Source organism: Lepisosteus platostomus, unplaced genomic scaffold (assembly GCF_059453375.1).
Source record: "Lepisosteus platostomus isolate fLepPlt1 unplaced genomic scaffold, fLepPlt1.hap1 Scaffold_184_H1, whole genome shotgun sequence".
Lineage (NCBI taxonomy): Eukaryota > Metazoa > Chordata > Actinopteri > Semionotiformes > Lepisosteidae > Lepisosteus > Lepisosteus platostomus.
In genome coordinates, this window is record NW_028291565.1 from 40,307 (window position 1) to 57,613 (window position 17,307).

The following is a 17,307-nucleotide window of genomic DNA, read 5'->3' on the forward strand; positions in this document are numbered from 1 at the left end:
GCACTCTAACACCTGCAATACACTGTGGAGTTAGTTCATAGTGTGTCATAAAGCTTAATGAGTTGATGTCTGGGTATCTCAAGAGGAGAATATCTGCTATTACTCACACTCCTCTTGCAGAGCAACAGTAGCTGTTGTGAGGTGAGATGAAAAGAAACCATTAGTGATTCTCAATTTAGAGATGAAAAAATTACAAATGCAAATAATTGTTTACAAAGGTGAATTCACTTTCATACAGGTTTTTTTTCTGGGTGATTTGTTTTCCTCTCAGCTTCCAAAAACATTTTGGACCGGTTTATTCGTGTCTTTAATGTGTCCCCGTGTGCTTGAATGTGTACTGTATGTATGTGACCTGTGGAGTACTGATTTACTGTACAGGGTGGTGTCCTAGTGTACCCTGTATGATTGTGGGGTGGGTTTAAGTTTGCCAGGACCCTTACCAGGAGAAAGAACAGTACATAATTGTATCTGACCTGGAGTGAGCACCTTTCAACCAATGCTACTGTATATGGGGGTAAATGAAATTTTAAACAAGCACAAATGACAAATATAACCACTGTGGTAGTTCTAGTGCTAAATGCAAATGCTGTCTGTATGGTATAATGAGAAAAAGAAACCAGGGATCTCACAAAATACCTAAATATTTAAGCAAGGTGTTTGTGTATTTAGCAAAATATTGAGGGATTTTGTAGTTATGGAGTTTCATGTTCTCACTTAAGGATATACACTTAAGACTATCCATACTATTATACATAAAATATACTCATTATACTTTCAGAGTGCACTTTCCACTTTTTGACACAATAGGTTATGGAACTGAGAAAAAGGCTACCAAAGTGCATAATCTGAAGCTGGTACTCTTTTGATGTCAAAAATGGCTGGATGGAATGGTCAGATGGATTAGATATTAAAACTAAATGAGGTATATTGGCAGAATGGGCTCATCACATTTGTTAATATTCTCATTGTTTTAAAATGACCGATAAAACAGGGCATTAGGAAATCTGTAATATATTGACAAGCAGGATGATGAAAAACAGAAATAAAAGACTGTGCGCTGCAGAATTTTATCTCCATTGGTGATACTGGTGATAGTATTGGTTCAGTACATCTGTTTCTGTGTCAAGCTTAGCTTTGGATTCAAGGCTTGACAATCATCACGTGATACAATATGAAGAGTGGATTAAAAATGTTTGATCCAGGCCTACTGTACAAGAGAACAATGCCTTGCTTTCTGAAAGTTTGTTGGGTTCCGTAAACTAACCTTTTAGTCTACATCTTACATTACCAACATTTTAATATAATATCTAAATTAATAAACCTTTTAATAGATATTTGAAATACACTTTGTACATTTTGAGTTAAAATTAAAGTCTGAAGGCACAAAGAGGATTTCATACAAGTTTCCTATGTAGAAAAAGCTAAAATGTATCAAAAATATAAGCATGAAATAAAACAGGAAAACGAAGTGTATTCCTGTAATCATTTCTTCCTATACAGTAAATACAGAATTTGAAATAAATATTTTAGCATAAATCACCAAATGCTAAACAGCAGACACTTCACTGATCTTCTCAAGATAAATACATTCTGTTTAACCGCATATAAAGAAATAATTGTCTGAGAATTATTTGTAATCATTGCTTAGCATCCTTTGGTAGTTAATTATAAACATCTATATACTGTATCATTCTCATACTGTACACCTTTTTTTAATTCCCTAAAGATATGACGTATGGTCTTTATGGGAAATTAAATACATCTGCTGAGACTCAACAGATCTTTAGCCTCTTAATCTTCAAATGAAGCTTCATCTGGCAATTCATTTAATGAAACCATAAACGGTGAAGTAAGTAATATGCAAACAATCCAAATACGTTAACACTTTGTTTATGGGTAATTCAAGTACTGTTAGATTAAATTTTGATTACTAAAATACAAAAGAACAAAAAAAGCTATTTTTAAAGATTAAGTAAAAAAAACGTGCTCAATTTTTTCATAGACATCCACAAGGAATATCATACTGTTTATGTTTATACTGTTTATCAAAATAACTAGTTACCTGCAGCAATAAGTGTATTCTTGCTCTGTAGTCACACAGTTACAAACAACCTTGCTTAACAAAAGCAGTTGAAATCGGGCTGTTTTCTAAGGTAATGCTTTTAAACATGTCATCAGAGAACATGCATGTGTTGGAATTAACAGTTCCTGATTTTGAATTCCAGTAGCTCTTGTTGTTCCAAGGCCTGCAGTAAAGCTTGGAAAAAAATACCTTCAATACAGGTATGTGCCTACAGACTTGCTATACAGTAAGTTTTCTTTTTAGCTGTCTGCTTCTTTAACTTACATACAGGATCTTCTTTAAAAATACAGGATCCTACCAAGTTTATGACAACAAAAAAATCAATGTTGTTGAGCAAACAACACTGTATTAGAGGCCAGAGAAGTCAAGATTTACAACTGCTCTTCGCATTAAAGGTATATGAGAATATTTTAGAATGTATTCACATATTACAAAAACAAAGATGTTGTGGAAAATAGGCTGATCATATCCTTAGACATTAAGTAGCCCTGACAAGAAAATTGTATTACTTAAGATACTTCTATCCTTGTTTTCCTTATTTTTGTATTTTCATACTCAGAATATGACTTAAAATCAATAGAAAATTATCTAAATGCTTACAAATACAGTATTTATGAAAAATAAATGTATGCTTCAAAATTAAATTCAGACTTCTTGTCTTCCTTCCCAGCTTCTACAAAAAATATTCCTGCAACTATATTCACATGGATAACATCTCCTTCAACAGCTCATCTATGTTGTCCCTGGAAAAATTAAATATACCTCCCAATGTTGTCTATCCAGCATTTTGTCTGGGAATGCTAAGTTACTGCATCATTGTTTTGAGTAATTTAGTCATCCTTCTCACAATTGCAAGGGATAAAAAGCTGTATCAACCCATGTACATTCTGTTTGTCAATATGCCTGTCAATGATCTAATTGGGGCCACTGCCTTCCTTCCTCAATTAATGAAAGAAATTTTGCTTGATTCCAGGTCAATAAGTTATCCGGCCTGTGTCACCCAGGCTTTCTTTGTTCACCTTTGGGCTGTAGGCTCTGTGTTGATACTGACAGCAATGGCATATGATAGGTATGTTGCAATATGCTTACCTTTAATGTACAATTCTATCATGACTAATTCTTACTTAATGAAAATGATCATACTGCTTTGGTCTGTGGATTTTATTCTGATAACCGTTCTTTTGTCCTTGGTTGTGCGGTTGCCTCGATGTCGATCACTAATATCTAATATTTACTGTGATAATCCTTCTCTTGTTGCACTTGTCTGCTCTGACACCAGCATAAATAACATCTATGGGCTGTTTTTGACAGCTGTGGTGCAAGCTCTGGCTTTAGGCTCAGTTCTCTACACATACATGCAGATACTTTACACATGTCTGAGGAACAAGCACTCGGATGCGAGGAGCAAAGCTGTTCAAACTTGCACCACACATTTAGTTTCATTTGTCATTTTAGAAATTACATCTTTTTACAAAATACTTTCCTATCGTTTTGAGAAGACACCCTCATATATATCAAAGGTTGTTGGGGTCTTAGTTTTAACATTTCCCCCAACACTGAACCCAATTATATATGGCCTGAAAATAAAAGAGATCAGGACAAGAATACCATTGATTTTCAGACGAAAGGTGGCACACATCTAAAAACTATTTGCTGGACTGAGAAATAATCTTAAAAACTTTGGAGACCGATAAACATGCCGCTTTTATCTTTCATCTTTTATACGTTTTAATGCATTTTGAAACACTGTTCAAATTCTGCATGGTTGCATTAATTTACAGACTGTTCTTACAGAAGAAAAGAACTGCATGGTAAGATTTAGCTAATTATACCTACAGTATATGGTGACAGCACAGTCAAACGTTTTCTGAAATACAAAACATGTTTAATTAGCATCCTTCTCTTTTGTGCTTGCCAATGTATTTTAGACCATGTCTGCCATACATATACTGTACATACTGTAGGAAAAGTAATTGGTTTATTCCATGCTGAAAAGAGAAGAAAAAAACAACTTTAGGCCATGGAGCCTTCTTTAGGTGACCGGAAGAAGGCTCCACGGCAGAAACATTGTGTTTTCTTTTCAGCATGGAATAAACCTATTGCTTCTTCCTTTGCAGCCTTTGCATGCTGACGCAGCTACCCACCTGAACTGCATATACAGTATGTACATTATATGTATACATATATTTGCCATTGGTGTCTTTGTACAAGATAGCACTACATTGCTAATATTGGTCTTAAATTTTAATTTTTTATAGGCCATTGGTGATAAATCATTACATAAAGGGATTACAATTGAAGTCTTTGAAGTTTAATATGAGAATATATTTTTAGAAAATGGAAAAGCTGTTTTTTCTTCTATTATTATTTTCAGATTTAAAGGTAGGCGGCCCAGCTGATTACCTGTGAATAGATACAGTTTACATATTTTAAAGTAAGTACAGTAAAAAACAAACAAAAATATTAGAAATCCATTGAAGAACAAGACAACACTTAACTGTTTTTTAAATAAAGGAGGATTGTTTACAGTAATTGCTCCTCTATTTGAAATAGATCATCAAAACTTATTTATGGGAACTGCACCTTCCAGGAAGAGTTAACAGTGTTTAAAAATATTGACAAAAGAAAAATCTATTAAACATGTTTACAACCATGCTGGATTGTATCTTTGTCCAATTTAATATTCTTAAAAATTAAAGATAAAACATATTTGTGGGTAATAAAATGATATGGAAGATTTCACTTTTTTGTTCTTTTTTAATTATTGTGTCATTGTTTTATTGCAATTTATTAACTTACAATAAAATGATGTTTTTATGCACTGCAGTCTTTAATTTTGCAAGGTATTTAAATGTCAGGCTGAATAAAAATATTTTTCGCTTCCTTTATTCTTAAGGTGTTTTTCACTATGCAAAGAAGTCTAACAAGCCCAGGCAATCCTACATTTTTAAAATGTTACACAGCATGTTTATAGGGGCTCATCCCATGAAAAGCCACTTGTAAAAGATTAACATCACTTCAATCCTAACATTTTAAGATTTATTTGAAAATATATTGTACTTGCACTAGAATCACAATGCACTCTAACACCTGCAATACACTGTGGAGTTAGTTCATAGTGTGTCATAAAGCTTAATGAGTTGATGTCTGGGTATCTCAAGAGGAGAATATCTGCTATTACTCACACTCCTCTTGCAGAGCAACAGTAGCTGTTGTGAGGTGAGATGAAAAGAAACCATTAGTGATTCTCAATTTAGAGATGAAAAAATTACAAATGCAAATAATTGTTTACAAAGGTGAATTCACTTTCATACAGGTTTTTTTCTGGGTGATTTGTTTTCCTCTCAGCTTCCAAAAACATTTTGGACCGGTTAATTCGTGTCTTTAATGTGTCCCCGTGTGCTTGAATGTGTACTGTATGTATGTGACCTGTGGAGTACTGATTTACTGTACAGGGTGGTGTCCTAGTGTACCCTGTATGATTGTGGGGTGGGTTTAAGTTTGCCAGGACCCTTACCAGGAGAAAGAACAGTACATAATTGTATCTGACCTGGAGTGAGCACCTTTCAACCAATGCTACTGTATATGGGGGTAAATGAAATTTTAAACAAGCACAAATGACAAATATAACCACTGTGGTAGTTCTAGTGCTAAATGCAAATGCTGTCTGTATGGTATAATGAGAAAAAGAAACCAGGGATCTCACAAAATACCTAAATATTTAAGCAAGGTGTTTGTGTATTTAGCAAAATATTGAGGGATTTTGTAGTTATGGAGTTTCATGTTCTCACTTAAGGATATACACTTAAGACTATCCATACTATTATACATAAAATATACTCATTATACTTTCATAGTGCACTTTCCACTTTTTGACACAATAGGTTATGGAACTGAGAAAAAGGCTACCAAAGTGCATAATCTGAAGCTGGTACTCTTTTGATGTCAAAAATGGCTGGATGGAATGGTCAGATGGATTAGATATTAAAACTAAATGAGGTATATTGACAGAATGGGCTCATCACATTTGTTAATATTCTCATTGTTTTAAAATGACCGATAAAACAGGGCATTAGGAAATCTGTAATATATTGACAAGCAGGATGATGAAAAACAGAAATAAAAGACTGTGCGCTGCAGAATTTTATCTCCATTGGTGATACTGGTGATAGTATTGGTTCAGTACATCTGTTTCTGTGTCAAGCTTAGCTTTGGATTCAAGGCTTGACAATCATCACGTGATACAATATGAAGAGTGGATTAAAAATGTTTGATCCAGGCCTACTGTACAAGAGAACAATGCCTTGCTTTCTGAAAGTTTGTTGGGTTCAGTAAACTAACCTTTTAGTCTACATCTTACATTACCAACATTTTAATATAATATCTAAATTAATAAACCTTTTAATAGATATTTGAAATACACTTTGTACATTTTGAGTTAAAATTAAAGTCTGAAGGCACAAAGAGGATTTCATACAAGTTTCCTATGTAGAAAAAGCTAAAATGTAGCAAAAATATAAGCATGAAATAAAACAGGAAAACGAAGTGTATTCCTGTAATCATTTCTTCCTATACAGTAAATACAGAATTTGAAATAAATATTTTAGCATAAATCACCAAATGCTAAACAGCAGACACTTCACTGATCTTCTCAAGATAAATACATTCTGTTTAACCGCATATAAAGAAATAATTGTCTGAGAATTATTTGTAATCATTGCTTAGCATCCTTTGGTAGTTAATTATAAACATCTATATACTGTATCATTCTCATACTGTACACCTTTTTTTAATTCCCTAAAGATGTGACGTATGGTCTTTATGGGAAATTAAATACATCTGCTGAGACTCAACAGATCTTTAGCCTCTTAATCTTCAAATGAAGCTTCATCTGGCAATTCATTTAATGAAACCATAAACGGTGAAGTAAGTAATATGCAAACAATCCAAATACGTTAACACTTTGTTTATGGGTAATTCAAGTACTGTTAGATTAAATTTTGATTACTAAAATACAAAAGAACAAAAAAAGCTATTTTTAAAGATTAAGTAAAAAAAACGTGCTCAATTTTTTCATAGACATCCACAAGGAATATCATACTGTTTATGTTTATACTGTTTATCAAAATAACTAGTTACCTGCAGCAATAAGTGTATTCTTGCTCTGTAGTCACACAGTTACAAACAACCTTGCTTAACAAAAGCAGTTGAAATCGGGCTGTTTTCTAAGGTAATGCTTTTAAACATGTCATCAGAGAACATGCATGTGTTGGAATTAACAGTTCCTGATTTTGAATTCCAGTAGCTCTTGTTGTTCCAAGGCCTGCAGTAAAGCTTGGAAAAAATACCTTCAATACAGGTATGTGCCTACAGACTTGCTATACAGTAAGTTTTCTTTTTAGCTGTCTGCTTCTTTAACTTACATACAGGATCTTCTTTAAAAATACAGGATCCTACCAAGTTTATGACAACAAAAAAATCAATGTTGTTGAGCAAACAACACTGTATTAGAGGCCAGAGAAGTCAAGATTTACAACTGCTCTTCGCATTAAAGGTATATGAGAATATTTTAGAATGTATTCACATATTACAAAAACAAAGATGTTGTGGAAAATAGGCTGATCATATCCTTAGACATTAAGTAGCCCTGACAAGAAAATTGTATTACTTAAGATACTTCTATCCTTGTTTTCCTTATTTTTGTATTTTCATACTCAGAATATGACTTAAAATCAATAGAAAATTATCTAAATGCTTACAAATACAGTATTTATGAAAAATAAATGTATGCTTCAAAATTAAATTCAGACTTCTTGTCTTCCTTCCCAGCTTCTACAAAAAATATTCCTGCAACTATATTCACATGGATAACATCTCCTTCAACAGCTCATCTATGTTGTCCCTGGAAAAATTAAATATACCTCCCAATGTTGTCTATCCAGCATTTTGTCTGGGAATGCTAAGTTACTGCATCATTGTTTTGAGTAATTCAGTCATCCTTCTCACAATTGCAAGGGATAAAAAGCTGTATCAACCCATGTACATTCTGTTTGTCAATATGCCTGTCAATGATCTAATTGGGGCCACTGCCTTCTTTCCTCAATTAATGAAAGAAATTTTGCTTGATTCCAGGTCAATAAGTTATCCGGCCTGTGTCACCCAGGCTTTCTTTGTTCACCTTTGGGCTGTAGGCTCTGTGTTGATACTGACAGCAATGGCATATGATAGGTATGTTGCAATATGCTTACCTTTAATGTACAATTCTATCATGACTAATTCTTACTTAATGAAAATGATCATACTGCTTTGGTCTGTGGATTTTATTCTGATAACCGTTCTTTTGTCCTTGGTTGTGCGGTTGCCTCGATGTCGATCACTAATATCTAATATTTACTGTGATAATCCTTCTCTTGTTGCACTTGTCTGCTCTGACACCAGCATAAATAACATCTATGGGCTGTTTTTGACAGCTGTGGTGCAAGCTCTGGCTTTAGGCTCAGTTCTCTACACATACATGCAGATACTTTACACATGTCTGAGGAACAAGCACTCGGATGCGAGGAGCAAAGCTGTTCAAACTTGCACCACACATTTAGTTTCATTTGTCATTTTAGAAATTACATCTTTTTACAAAATACTTTCTTATCGTTTTGAGAAGACCCCTTCATATTTGACTAAAGTTGTTGGCGTTTTAGTCTTAATATTTCCTCTAACACTGAACCCAATAATTTACGGGCTGAAAATAAAAGAGATCAGAACAAGAATACCATTGATTTTTAGACAAAAAGTTGTAACCTTCTAGATCATTGTGTTGGACGGATAAATACAAAAAATCCATAAAACGTTTTAATCACATATGAGTTCCAATGCATTCTTCAAAAATTTGTTGTGTCCATTTTATTGAGGAGAGACCACTATCAACACTCAAACATTACATAATGTTTTGTAATGGTAAAGTGGTAACTTATGTTGTATAATAATCAAGCTTTCTCTTACTTGCAAAATCTCTTTAATTGTCTTCCATTTTGCGTTGCAAATGTATTCGATACAGTGATTTTATATATATATAATATTTATAATATCTTGGTACAAGACAGCAATACTTAAGCTCCTATACTCAAATTTTAAATTAGTGTATTTCATTTGCTTATTTCATTTTTATTTATTATTTTAATATATATTTTAGAAGGCACTAAAAAATTGTGTTTCGTTAATTTTGCAGTTTTGCAGGTAGGCAGCCGAGATGATAACTTGATATTCCTGTATATTGTATCTTTGTAACAGAAATATGGATATAGTGTACTTTTTTTCATTGCTGAAAATGGTACAGATCTCCAGAGGAACGATGTAGCACTTCTTTGAATTTACAGGGTGAAAGGCTTATTTATTTACCATACTTTTTGAAACAGTAGATACACTTTTTTATGGGAACAGCTCCATCAAGATTTAAGTGATTTAAAACAATGACTTTCTTTTATCATTCAAAATCACTTCTTAAAATGTTTATAAACATTCTGGTTTATATTGTATCTTTATCCTATTTAATATACATCTTAAAATTAAACACTAAACATATGTAGCAGATTTATGTCATGTCAGAAGATTTCACTTATTGTTTGCTTGCTCTAATTCATTTTGCTCACTTTCCAGTTTTTAAACTCAAAATAAATATTATGAACTGTTGTTCTTTTATTTTGTAAACAATTAAAAAAAAGAGTCTGATACTAAAGGCTAAAGATTAAAGGTTAAAGATTTTTTAATTATTCGTGAGTTCCTTTTCAATATGCAAAGCAGTTTAACAAGACATCCTCAATGATTTAAAATGTTACTCAGTATGCATATTTACTGTATGTTGACTGGGGCTTGTACATTCACAGAGTCATCAGGTGAAGGAGAAAGATTAGTTTAGATCAGTGCTAATTTGTTTTTTAAAGATACAACATAAGCACAATATTGTAACAAATGCACTGTCCACGAGGTAGAGGAAGGACCCTGTGCGTTATTCTGAGAGTTTCAGAAGATCGGAAAAAAGGGTGAAAGGGAGAGGAGATCGATGTCTACTTATGTTGCTGGGCTGAAGTCGGAGTCGAGGGACGAAGGTAGAATATCGAAGACCAGAGTTTCAGTCAGAGGGGATCAAAGGCTTAATATCCAAGTCGCTGGGCTGAAGTTGGAGTCGAGGGACGAAGGTAGAATATTCCAAGACCAGAGTTTCAATCCGAAAGAGAATGTCTCAATAGACAACAGTGAGGTAGGAGCTCCAAGGATAGGGGCTAATACCAAGCACAGACCTGAGGGAAATGAAGGTTTAAATATCCCGGGAAGTGGAGGGTTTGTGTGGTGTCGTGATTGGATAATTGATCAGTGTGCTGGCGCTTGCCGGAATTACCCATAGCTGTGGTCTGTTTAGGGATACGTTGTTTATAGGATAGAATACGGTTGCTAGTGGGCATAACAAATATGTTGCACAGTAAATACAATTTTTTATGGGAACAGCAACTTCCGTCAAGAATACAATATTGTAATATCAGTACATTTAGAAAAGTCAGATAAATCTTAGGTTAGAACATATTAGAAAAGCTTTGTTTTGCTATATTTACTCACACAAAACATAATTATATTTAATATTTTAAAAAAAAATTGGCACCATGAATTTAAAACTCTTTTGAATATTAGAGTCTGAACTTTATTGATCTAAAAATATAGTGTCTTCTTATTCCAAAAACAATGTTGCATCATTCAGGAGGGAGTTACTGGTCGCGGAGGGAGTCCTTATTACCTGTAAAGTGCTTTGAGTGGTGTGCACAAAAATACTATACAAGTGTAAGAAATAATAATAATAATAATGTGGAATACTTGCAGGAATAATGATTTTGTTTTGGGTCTTGCATGTTCTACAGGAATCACACTGGATTTATTTAATTAAATATTTATTATATTTATGTATACTGTAATATAACATACTTATAAATGAAGTATTATAAAATATTTACAATATTATACATATTTATTTAATTTAAGGATGAAGACAGCAAAAGGTAATTGTTCTGTTTCAATGTTTAGCATTGTTAATGTTAATAAGCATTGTTTAAGCCTAGCTTATTTTTAAAATAGGCCACCAAAAATGTGAACCCACATACTCAGAAGAGAGTTGCCACATCTGTATACAGAACTGCTCTTACAATTGTATTCTAAGTACCACTGTCACATCTGACTGTGGTAATACAAAAAGTCATCAATAAACAATCACAAGGTATTGAAACCCAATAGAATTAACTTTCTGGACTGGGCCCTGAAATAACAACATAAGCATGTATTTTGAATGTGTAGGGGGCTATTGACAAGTGCTGAAGGACGATAATCAATAAGAAAGCATCTCTGGCTCCAGTTCTGAAGCTAATTGAGTGGCCTCAAAGAGGAAACTGACAGCTGAAGTTCCTGACAACGAGTAACACAGACCACACAGAAAGATCTCCTTTGATTAGACTCAGCACAGAGAAAAGACGCCACAAACACAATAAATAAATAAATAAAAAGATTTACCCTTTAAGGAATGTGTTTATATTCTTCTTGCTTTAGTCTTATTCACTAGATTTAGAGCTGCTGTGAATAAAGCAAAAAAAAAAAAACTACTGATTTTGCAGCAGCTCCCTTTGTGTAGTTTTCAAATTTCTCAGGAGAATTTTCAGCTGATCATTAGTATTCAGTGCCAAGAAAAAATTTGTTTAATCCATAGACTGGTCTGTATTTCCATGCAGTATATTTTAGGCCTAAAATGTAATATCTTCAAAGAATTCTTAATTAAAGATAAAATTTTAATGTATATATGTATAGAATATATGTATAACTTTATCAAGCATGAAACACAAAGACATACAATCTATTTGGATTATTAAACTAACAAAATTATCCAATAGTACATATGAGTAAGAGAGCCCTTAGATCCAGTACATAATGGCACCTCATTAAGCAGAAATGATGTCAACTACTGTAGATCTTTTCTGTGAAACTATTTATCAGTTTCTCACATAGATATTTATGGATTTAAGCTCAGTTTACTGACTGCTTCACATTACTGACATTAGAGGGTTTCCTTGTATGGACAGCTTGGTTCAGGTTACCATAACACTTCAATTGGGCTTAGTTCCACACATTGACCTAGACATTGAAATAGGATAATGTAAAATGTGTAATAGCATAGCGATAGAGATGGAGGACGGGAGGGATGAGACTGAGGCTGAATTGGACATTGAGGATAAAGACGCAAAGAGACAGGGACATGAGACATAGAACGATTGCTGACTGAACAAGACAGGAGTGGATTGGACATGGGGGAAAAGGACAAGGATGAAATAGGGACATAGGACTTACCTGCACAAATATTGAGGAGGTGGCACCGGTAGCAGAAGAGGATAAAAGAAAAATGAACACGAAGCCGAGACATGGAGACAAGACATAGGAATTACCTGTACGGACATTAAGGACGTGGTGCTGGTAGCAGCAGAGCTGAATTGGACAGGGATAGAAACATGAACGAGACAGGAACACAAGATGCAAGTTGGCTGCTGACTGGGCCAGAGGTAGGATGCCTGACAGACCCGAGGGCCGAGGAGATGGCCGCAGTAGCAGCGGAGACAAGATGAATGGACCCGGGGCTGAAGTTAACGCCGGGCATAGGGATGCAAGACATGGGACAACTGCTGACTGGAAGATGAGGAGGAGCATACCAAGTTGTTTTGGATGCAGGGGGTGTGGAATGGTGCAGGCTACCTGCTGGCTGTGCTGAAGGTAGTTTTGCTGGGTGAACTGGGGGCAATAGTGATGGCAGCAGGAGCAGCTGGGGCCGTAGGAGAGGAAACCGGGGCCGAAGGCGCCAAACAAGTGGAACTTGGGCCACGTTGGATGCTGGAGGGAAAGACAGAGGAGAGTGCAGAAGTAAAAAGAGAGAGGAAGGGGATGCGGGAGGTGTGGACCTGGGGCCTGGGACCTGGGGAACAGGGTTTCGAGAAGGAGGCTGGGTATAGAACAGGGTGAAGTTGCCCAGTGAAGGTGTGAGTTGGTCGAAGGAGAGATGCAGACGAACATATAGCAGGATGAGACAACAGAAGATGACAGGCGAAGGCACGGGAAGCCCCGCTTCTTTTTCTCCTTTCATTTCTTGTCTCTTTTTTTATTCTCTCTTCATATTTTCTTTTTCCTTTTTCTTCTCTTTTTTTTCTTAAGCCGAACGATGGTTCTCCTTTGCTGTGCAGGCACATGACGACGTGAGGGTGATGCCGTAGTCAGCAGGATTCAAAGCTGCACAGGGAGACCCCGATGGATTTCCAGTTCATCGCCCTAACAACTAGGCCACGACTGCAGCGTACGGGTCCTCGCATAGGCGGGAGAACAGCGTCGCAGGTGATGTAACCAGAGGGTGCTGGGGAATGCTGTAGGATCGAAGTTTGCTTTTTGTAGATGGCAGATAGATGCAGTGAAAACAGAACTTTTTGGAAGCATTTCTTTTGACCCGGACGGTGTGTTTTCGGAGCATTCTGAAGGCTTGCCACGGTCCAGTCTGTAATCATGGGAGACGATCCAGGAGAAGGAGGAGCAGATATATATAAACTGCGGTGGGGACATTTACGTGTGAGGCAGGGGCTGCTTGGAGAATTCGCCGCGGAGGAAGGAGAGGGTGGGATTTGTGATGAGGGAGGGACGATAATGGCAGCATGTAATGTTTGGCGAGCAGCTGAATCCTGTGAGGACTGGCCGTAGATGAGCGCTGCTGGTAGGAAGGCAAGGGATGGAGGTGATGAGGCGCTGGAAAGAGAAGCAGGAGGAACAGGCTGGTCGAGGAGCGTAGGGGAATCCTCTGTGCTGCCCTTGAGTGAAATAAAAAATAGAGCCACAAAGCCATTAAGAGCCATTCACACATTAATCAAGAGAAAAAAAATCTACTTTGAGCAGAGTAACCAAACAGAACAATAACCACAAAAAAAGCCAGGAGAGCTCACTGCTGACCAGTAGTATGCTGTGCTGTTTACATATACACTTATGTCATTCTAAATATTTTTTAATTTTTATTTTGTGGGTGATTCCTTAGGGCTGCCCTTGAGTGAAATAAGATATACTGTAGCTGCCGAGCAGTGGAGAGTCATTCACACATTAAGAGATGAACCTGGATCTAGAACGGAAATCAAAATTACTTAATTACAAATGTACAGTAAGTAAAGTATATAGCTCTTTCTAGATTAAACTTAAATTCTACCCCCTCAGTTTTTTCTTCCTTGGTAGAATTTCAACATTATTTTTAAGAGTCTTTACTTATTTCTTATTATTACTATTACTTATTACTGTTAATAAGAATTACTATTCTTATTATTACTTATTATTATTGTTTTTATCAATGCAAAAATTATTCACAGTATTGATTCACACAAGTCTTTCTGTTGCTCCAGTAAACCTTGAACAGGCATATTGAAGAAGAAGCCTTAGTGCCACAAGAAATCTTCCAGGATAGAAATACTCTAGATGTATTTTTAACAAATTTATTCATTAAACTTTTACAACAAAACAAACAAAATACAACAAGCTAGGCATATGAAAAACTAGTGAAATACTGTAGTTGTTGTTCATATTTTTACATTATTTTATGATTGTTATGTTTAAGTCTGGTATGTCCTGATTTACTGTACCAGAAATCCAAAAACAAAAACAGTTAAGTTAAGTTGAGATCATGGGCAGCTGACTTACATTTTAGCATTTTAACCTTGTCCCTACACCTATGTTGAGATATGCAATTTGTAATTTGTGAAGAATTCAGTTTCACTGTGTTTATTTAAGTTTAGTGGAGTCCTGTGTATTTGATCTTTTTGATATTGTGATCATATTTCCTCCAAAAAGTGTTTAAATACTCATACTGGTTGAAATATCCAGTCCCTTGGTTCTAAATCTGGGAATTTACTAGGAATAAAGATAAGGTAGCAGCATTTCAGCAATATTTTATACTGGTTTTGTTTTTACAGTTAGGATATAGAATACTTTCTACATGAATAACAATAATTCTAAAGTAACATTTAAGGTTTAATAAAGGGATAATTAGATTACTTGCCACATTGAAAATGAAAAAGAAAACATTACCTGATTGGCTTTTCATGATGGTAAACAATTAAATGTTTTCTTTATTTTCACACATTCTTTCTTGAATGTTAAAAAGTAGAAAAAGCACATAATAACCAAAACATTTTCTGATTGACATGATATTGAAACTTGGGGAGGGAAATACTTGTAAATTTGATACATATTTCAAAAGGTTGGCTTCTATTTTGTAAGAAAACATATTTTTAGAAACTAATCAAAATAATTAACTTTTTGCTATTCCTTTTTAGGATTCCTGTAGGAAGTACCTTAGAATATTATACCTATGGATAACTCATCTGATGTCACCTCTCTTCTGTCACTGGAAAGCTTTAACATACCTCCTGGGTGGGTCTACCTTGCATTCATTTTGTGAATGTTGTGTTATGGTATTATTCTTTTCTGTAATCTTGTAATCCTTCTTACAATTGCTATGGAGAAACGTTTACACAAACCAATGTATCTACTAGTTTTCAATCTCCCCATTAATGATCTAATGGGAGCCACTGCCTTATTTCCCCAGTTAATGAAAGAAATTTTACTTGATTCCAGGTCAATAAGTTATAATAATAATAATAATAATAAACTTTATTTTATATAGCGCCTTTAAAGGTGGCTTCTCAAAGCGCTTTACAGGATGACAATAACAATAAATAAGAAGACTACAACAATAAATAAGAAAATTTCACAAGACAGGACACAATTATAATTACAGCAATACAACAATAACAATAGAGGAGACCGTGGAAGATGGTATTAAGAAGAGCAGAGGGGTGAAGAATGGAACCAGTTAAGTAAAGGCTTTTCTGAAAAGGAGGGTTTTGAGTCTGGATTTGAAGGAGTTTAGAGAAGGTGACTCTCTAATATCCTTGGGCAAGGAGTTCCAGAGCTTGGGGGCATAGCAGGAGAAGGCCCTGTCGCCCATACAATGTAGACGGGCTTGGGGGACAGTAAGGAGGGCAGAATTTGAAGAGCGGAGGTTGCGAGGTGGGGAGTAGGGCGATAAAAGTTCAGACAGGTATTGAGGTGCCAAGCCATGTAAAGCCTTGTAGGTGAGCATGAGGATTTTAAAGTCTACGCGGAATTTGACTGGAAGCCAGTGCAAGGACTCCAGGATAGGAGTAATGTGAACACTTGCACTAGATCTGGTCAGGATTCTGGCTGCTGAATTTTGGACATACTGCAGCTTGTTCAGAGTAGATTTAGATACCCCAGGGAGCAGAGCATTGCAGTAGTCAATTCGAGAGAATACAAATATGTTGATCAGCTTTTCAGCCACAGTTAATGATAGCATAGGGCGTAGTCTTGCGATATTTCTAAGGTGAAAAAAAGATGTTTTGACAGTATGCTGTACATGTGGGTCGAATGTTAAGCCAGAATCGAATATAACCCCAAGGTTTTTCAATTTTGATTGGAGCTCAAGTACAGAGCCATCTACAGACAGGGTTACAGGACTGGCTTTACGAAGTTGATGGGGGGTACCAATAAGCATGACTTATTGGTAACTTACAATAAGTTATCCTTCCTGTATCTCCCAGGCCTTTTTTATCCATATGTATGCGGCTGGTTCTTTGCTGATACTGACAGCAATGGCATATGATAGATATTTAGCCATATGCTGTCCTTTAAGATACCGTGCAATTATGACAAATGCTTGTTTATTAAAAATTATTATTTTGATTTGGATACTTAATATCACTATGATAGTTGTGCTTTTTGTTATGGTTCTGCGGTTACCACGATGCCGATCTTTGATTTCCAACACTTATTGTATAGTCTGTAAGTGCTGTTATTTACACATACCTCCAAATACTTTTCACATGTTTGAGTAACAAACAGTCTGATACAAAGAGCAAAGCCATTCAGACTTGTGGTTCTTGAGAGTTGGAGTGTTAAGCCTAATTTAAGCCTGAAAAAAACCCACTACAGGTTTACAAAATCTAGCCTAGCTAAGGGCTGGCCTTAGTACAATCAGTGAAGCAGTTCCTCACTTCTCTGCCTGATCTCCTATGTGACCTGATCATAATTACTTCTATCTGGTTACATGGTGCACTTTCACCAAGGATGAAGCGGGTAACGTTTTAAATGCAAATTGTTTTGGGATT

The 17,307-nt window shown here is 35.4% G+C and overlaps 2 protein-coding genes and 1 pseudogene across 2 annotated transcripts; all 3 read left to right on the forward strand.

Moving 5' to 3' along the window:
• The first annotated feature begins 2,787 nt into the window (after window positions 1-2,787).
• LOC148636273 (olfactory receptor 52B2-like) lies at window positions 2,788-3,726 on the forward strand. Its single transcript, XM_088623524.1, has one exon. The coding sequence runs from the start codon at window positions 2,788-2,790 to the stop codon at window positions 3,724-3,726; it is 939 nt and encodes a 312-aa protein (XP_088479650.1).
• A 4,220-nt stretch (window positions 3,727-7,946) lies between these two features.
• Window positions 7,947-8,988, forward strand: LOC148636274 (olfactory receptor 52B2-like). Its single transcript, XM_088623522.1, has one exon. The coding sequence runs from the start codon at window positions 7,947-7,949 to the stop codon at window positions 8,883-8,885; it is 939 nt and encodes a 312-aa protein (XP_088479648.1). The 3' UTR covers window positions 8,886-8,988.
• Window positions 8,989-15,488: 6,500 nt separating this feature from the next.
• LOC148636275 (olfactory receptor 4E2-like) lies at window positions 15,489-17,083 on the forward strand (annotated as a pseudogene).
• The last annotated feature ends 224 nt before the right edge of the window (window positions 17,084-17,307 follow it).

Coding starts and splice junctions, on each gene's coding strand:
- LOC148636273 (XM_088623524.1), top strand. CDS start 2,788: ATGGATAACATCTCCTTCAACAGCTCATCTATGTTGTCCCTGGAAAAA.
- LOC148636274 (XM_088623522.1), top strand. CDS start 7,947: ATGGATAACATCTCCTTCAACAGCTCATCTATGTTGTCCCTGGAAAAA.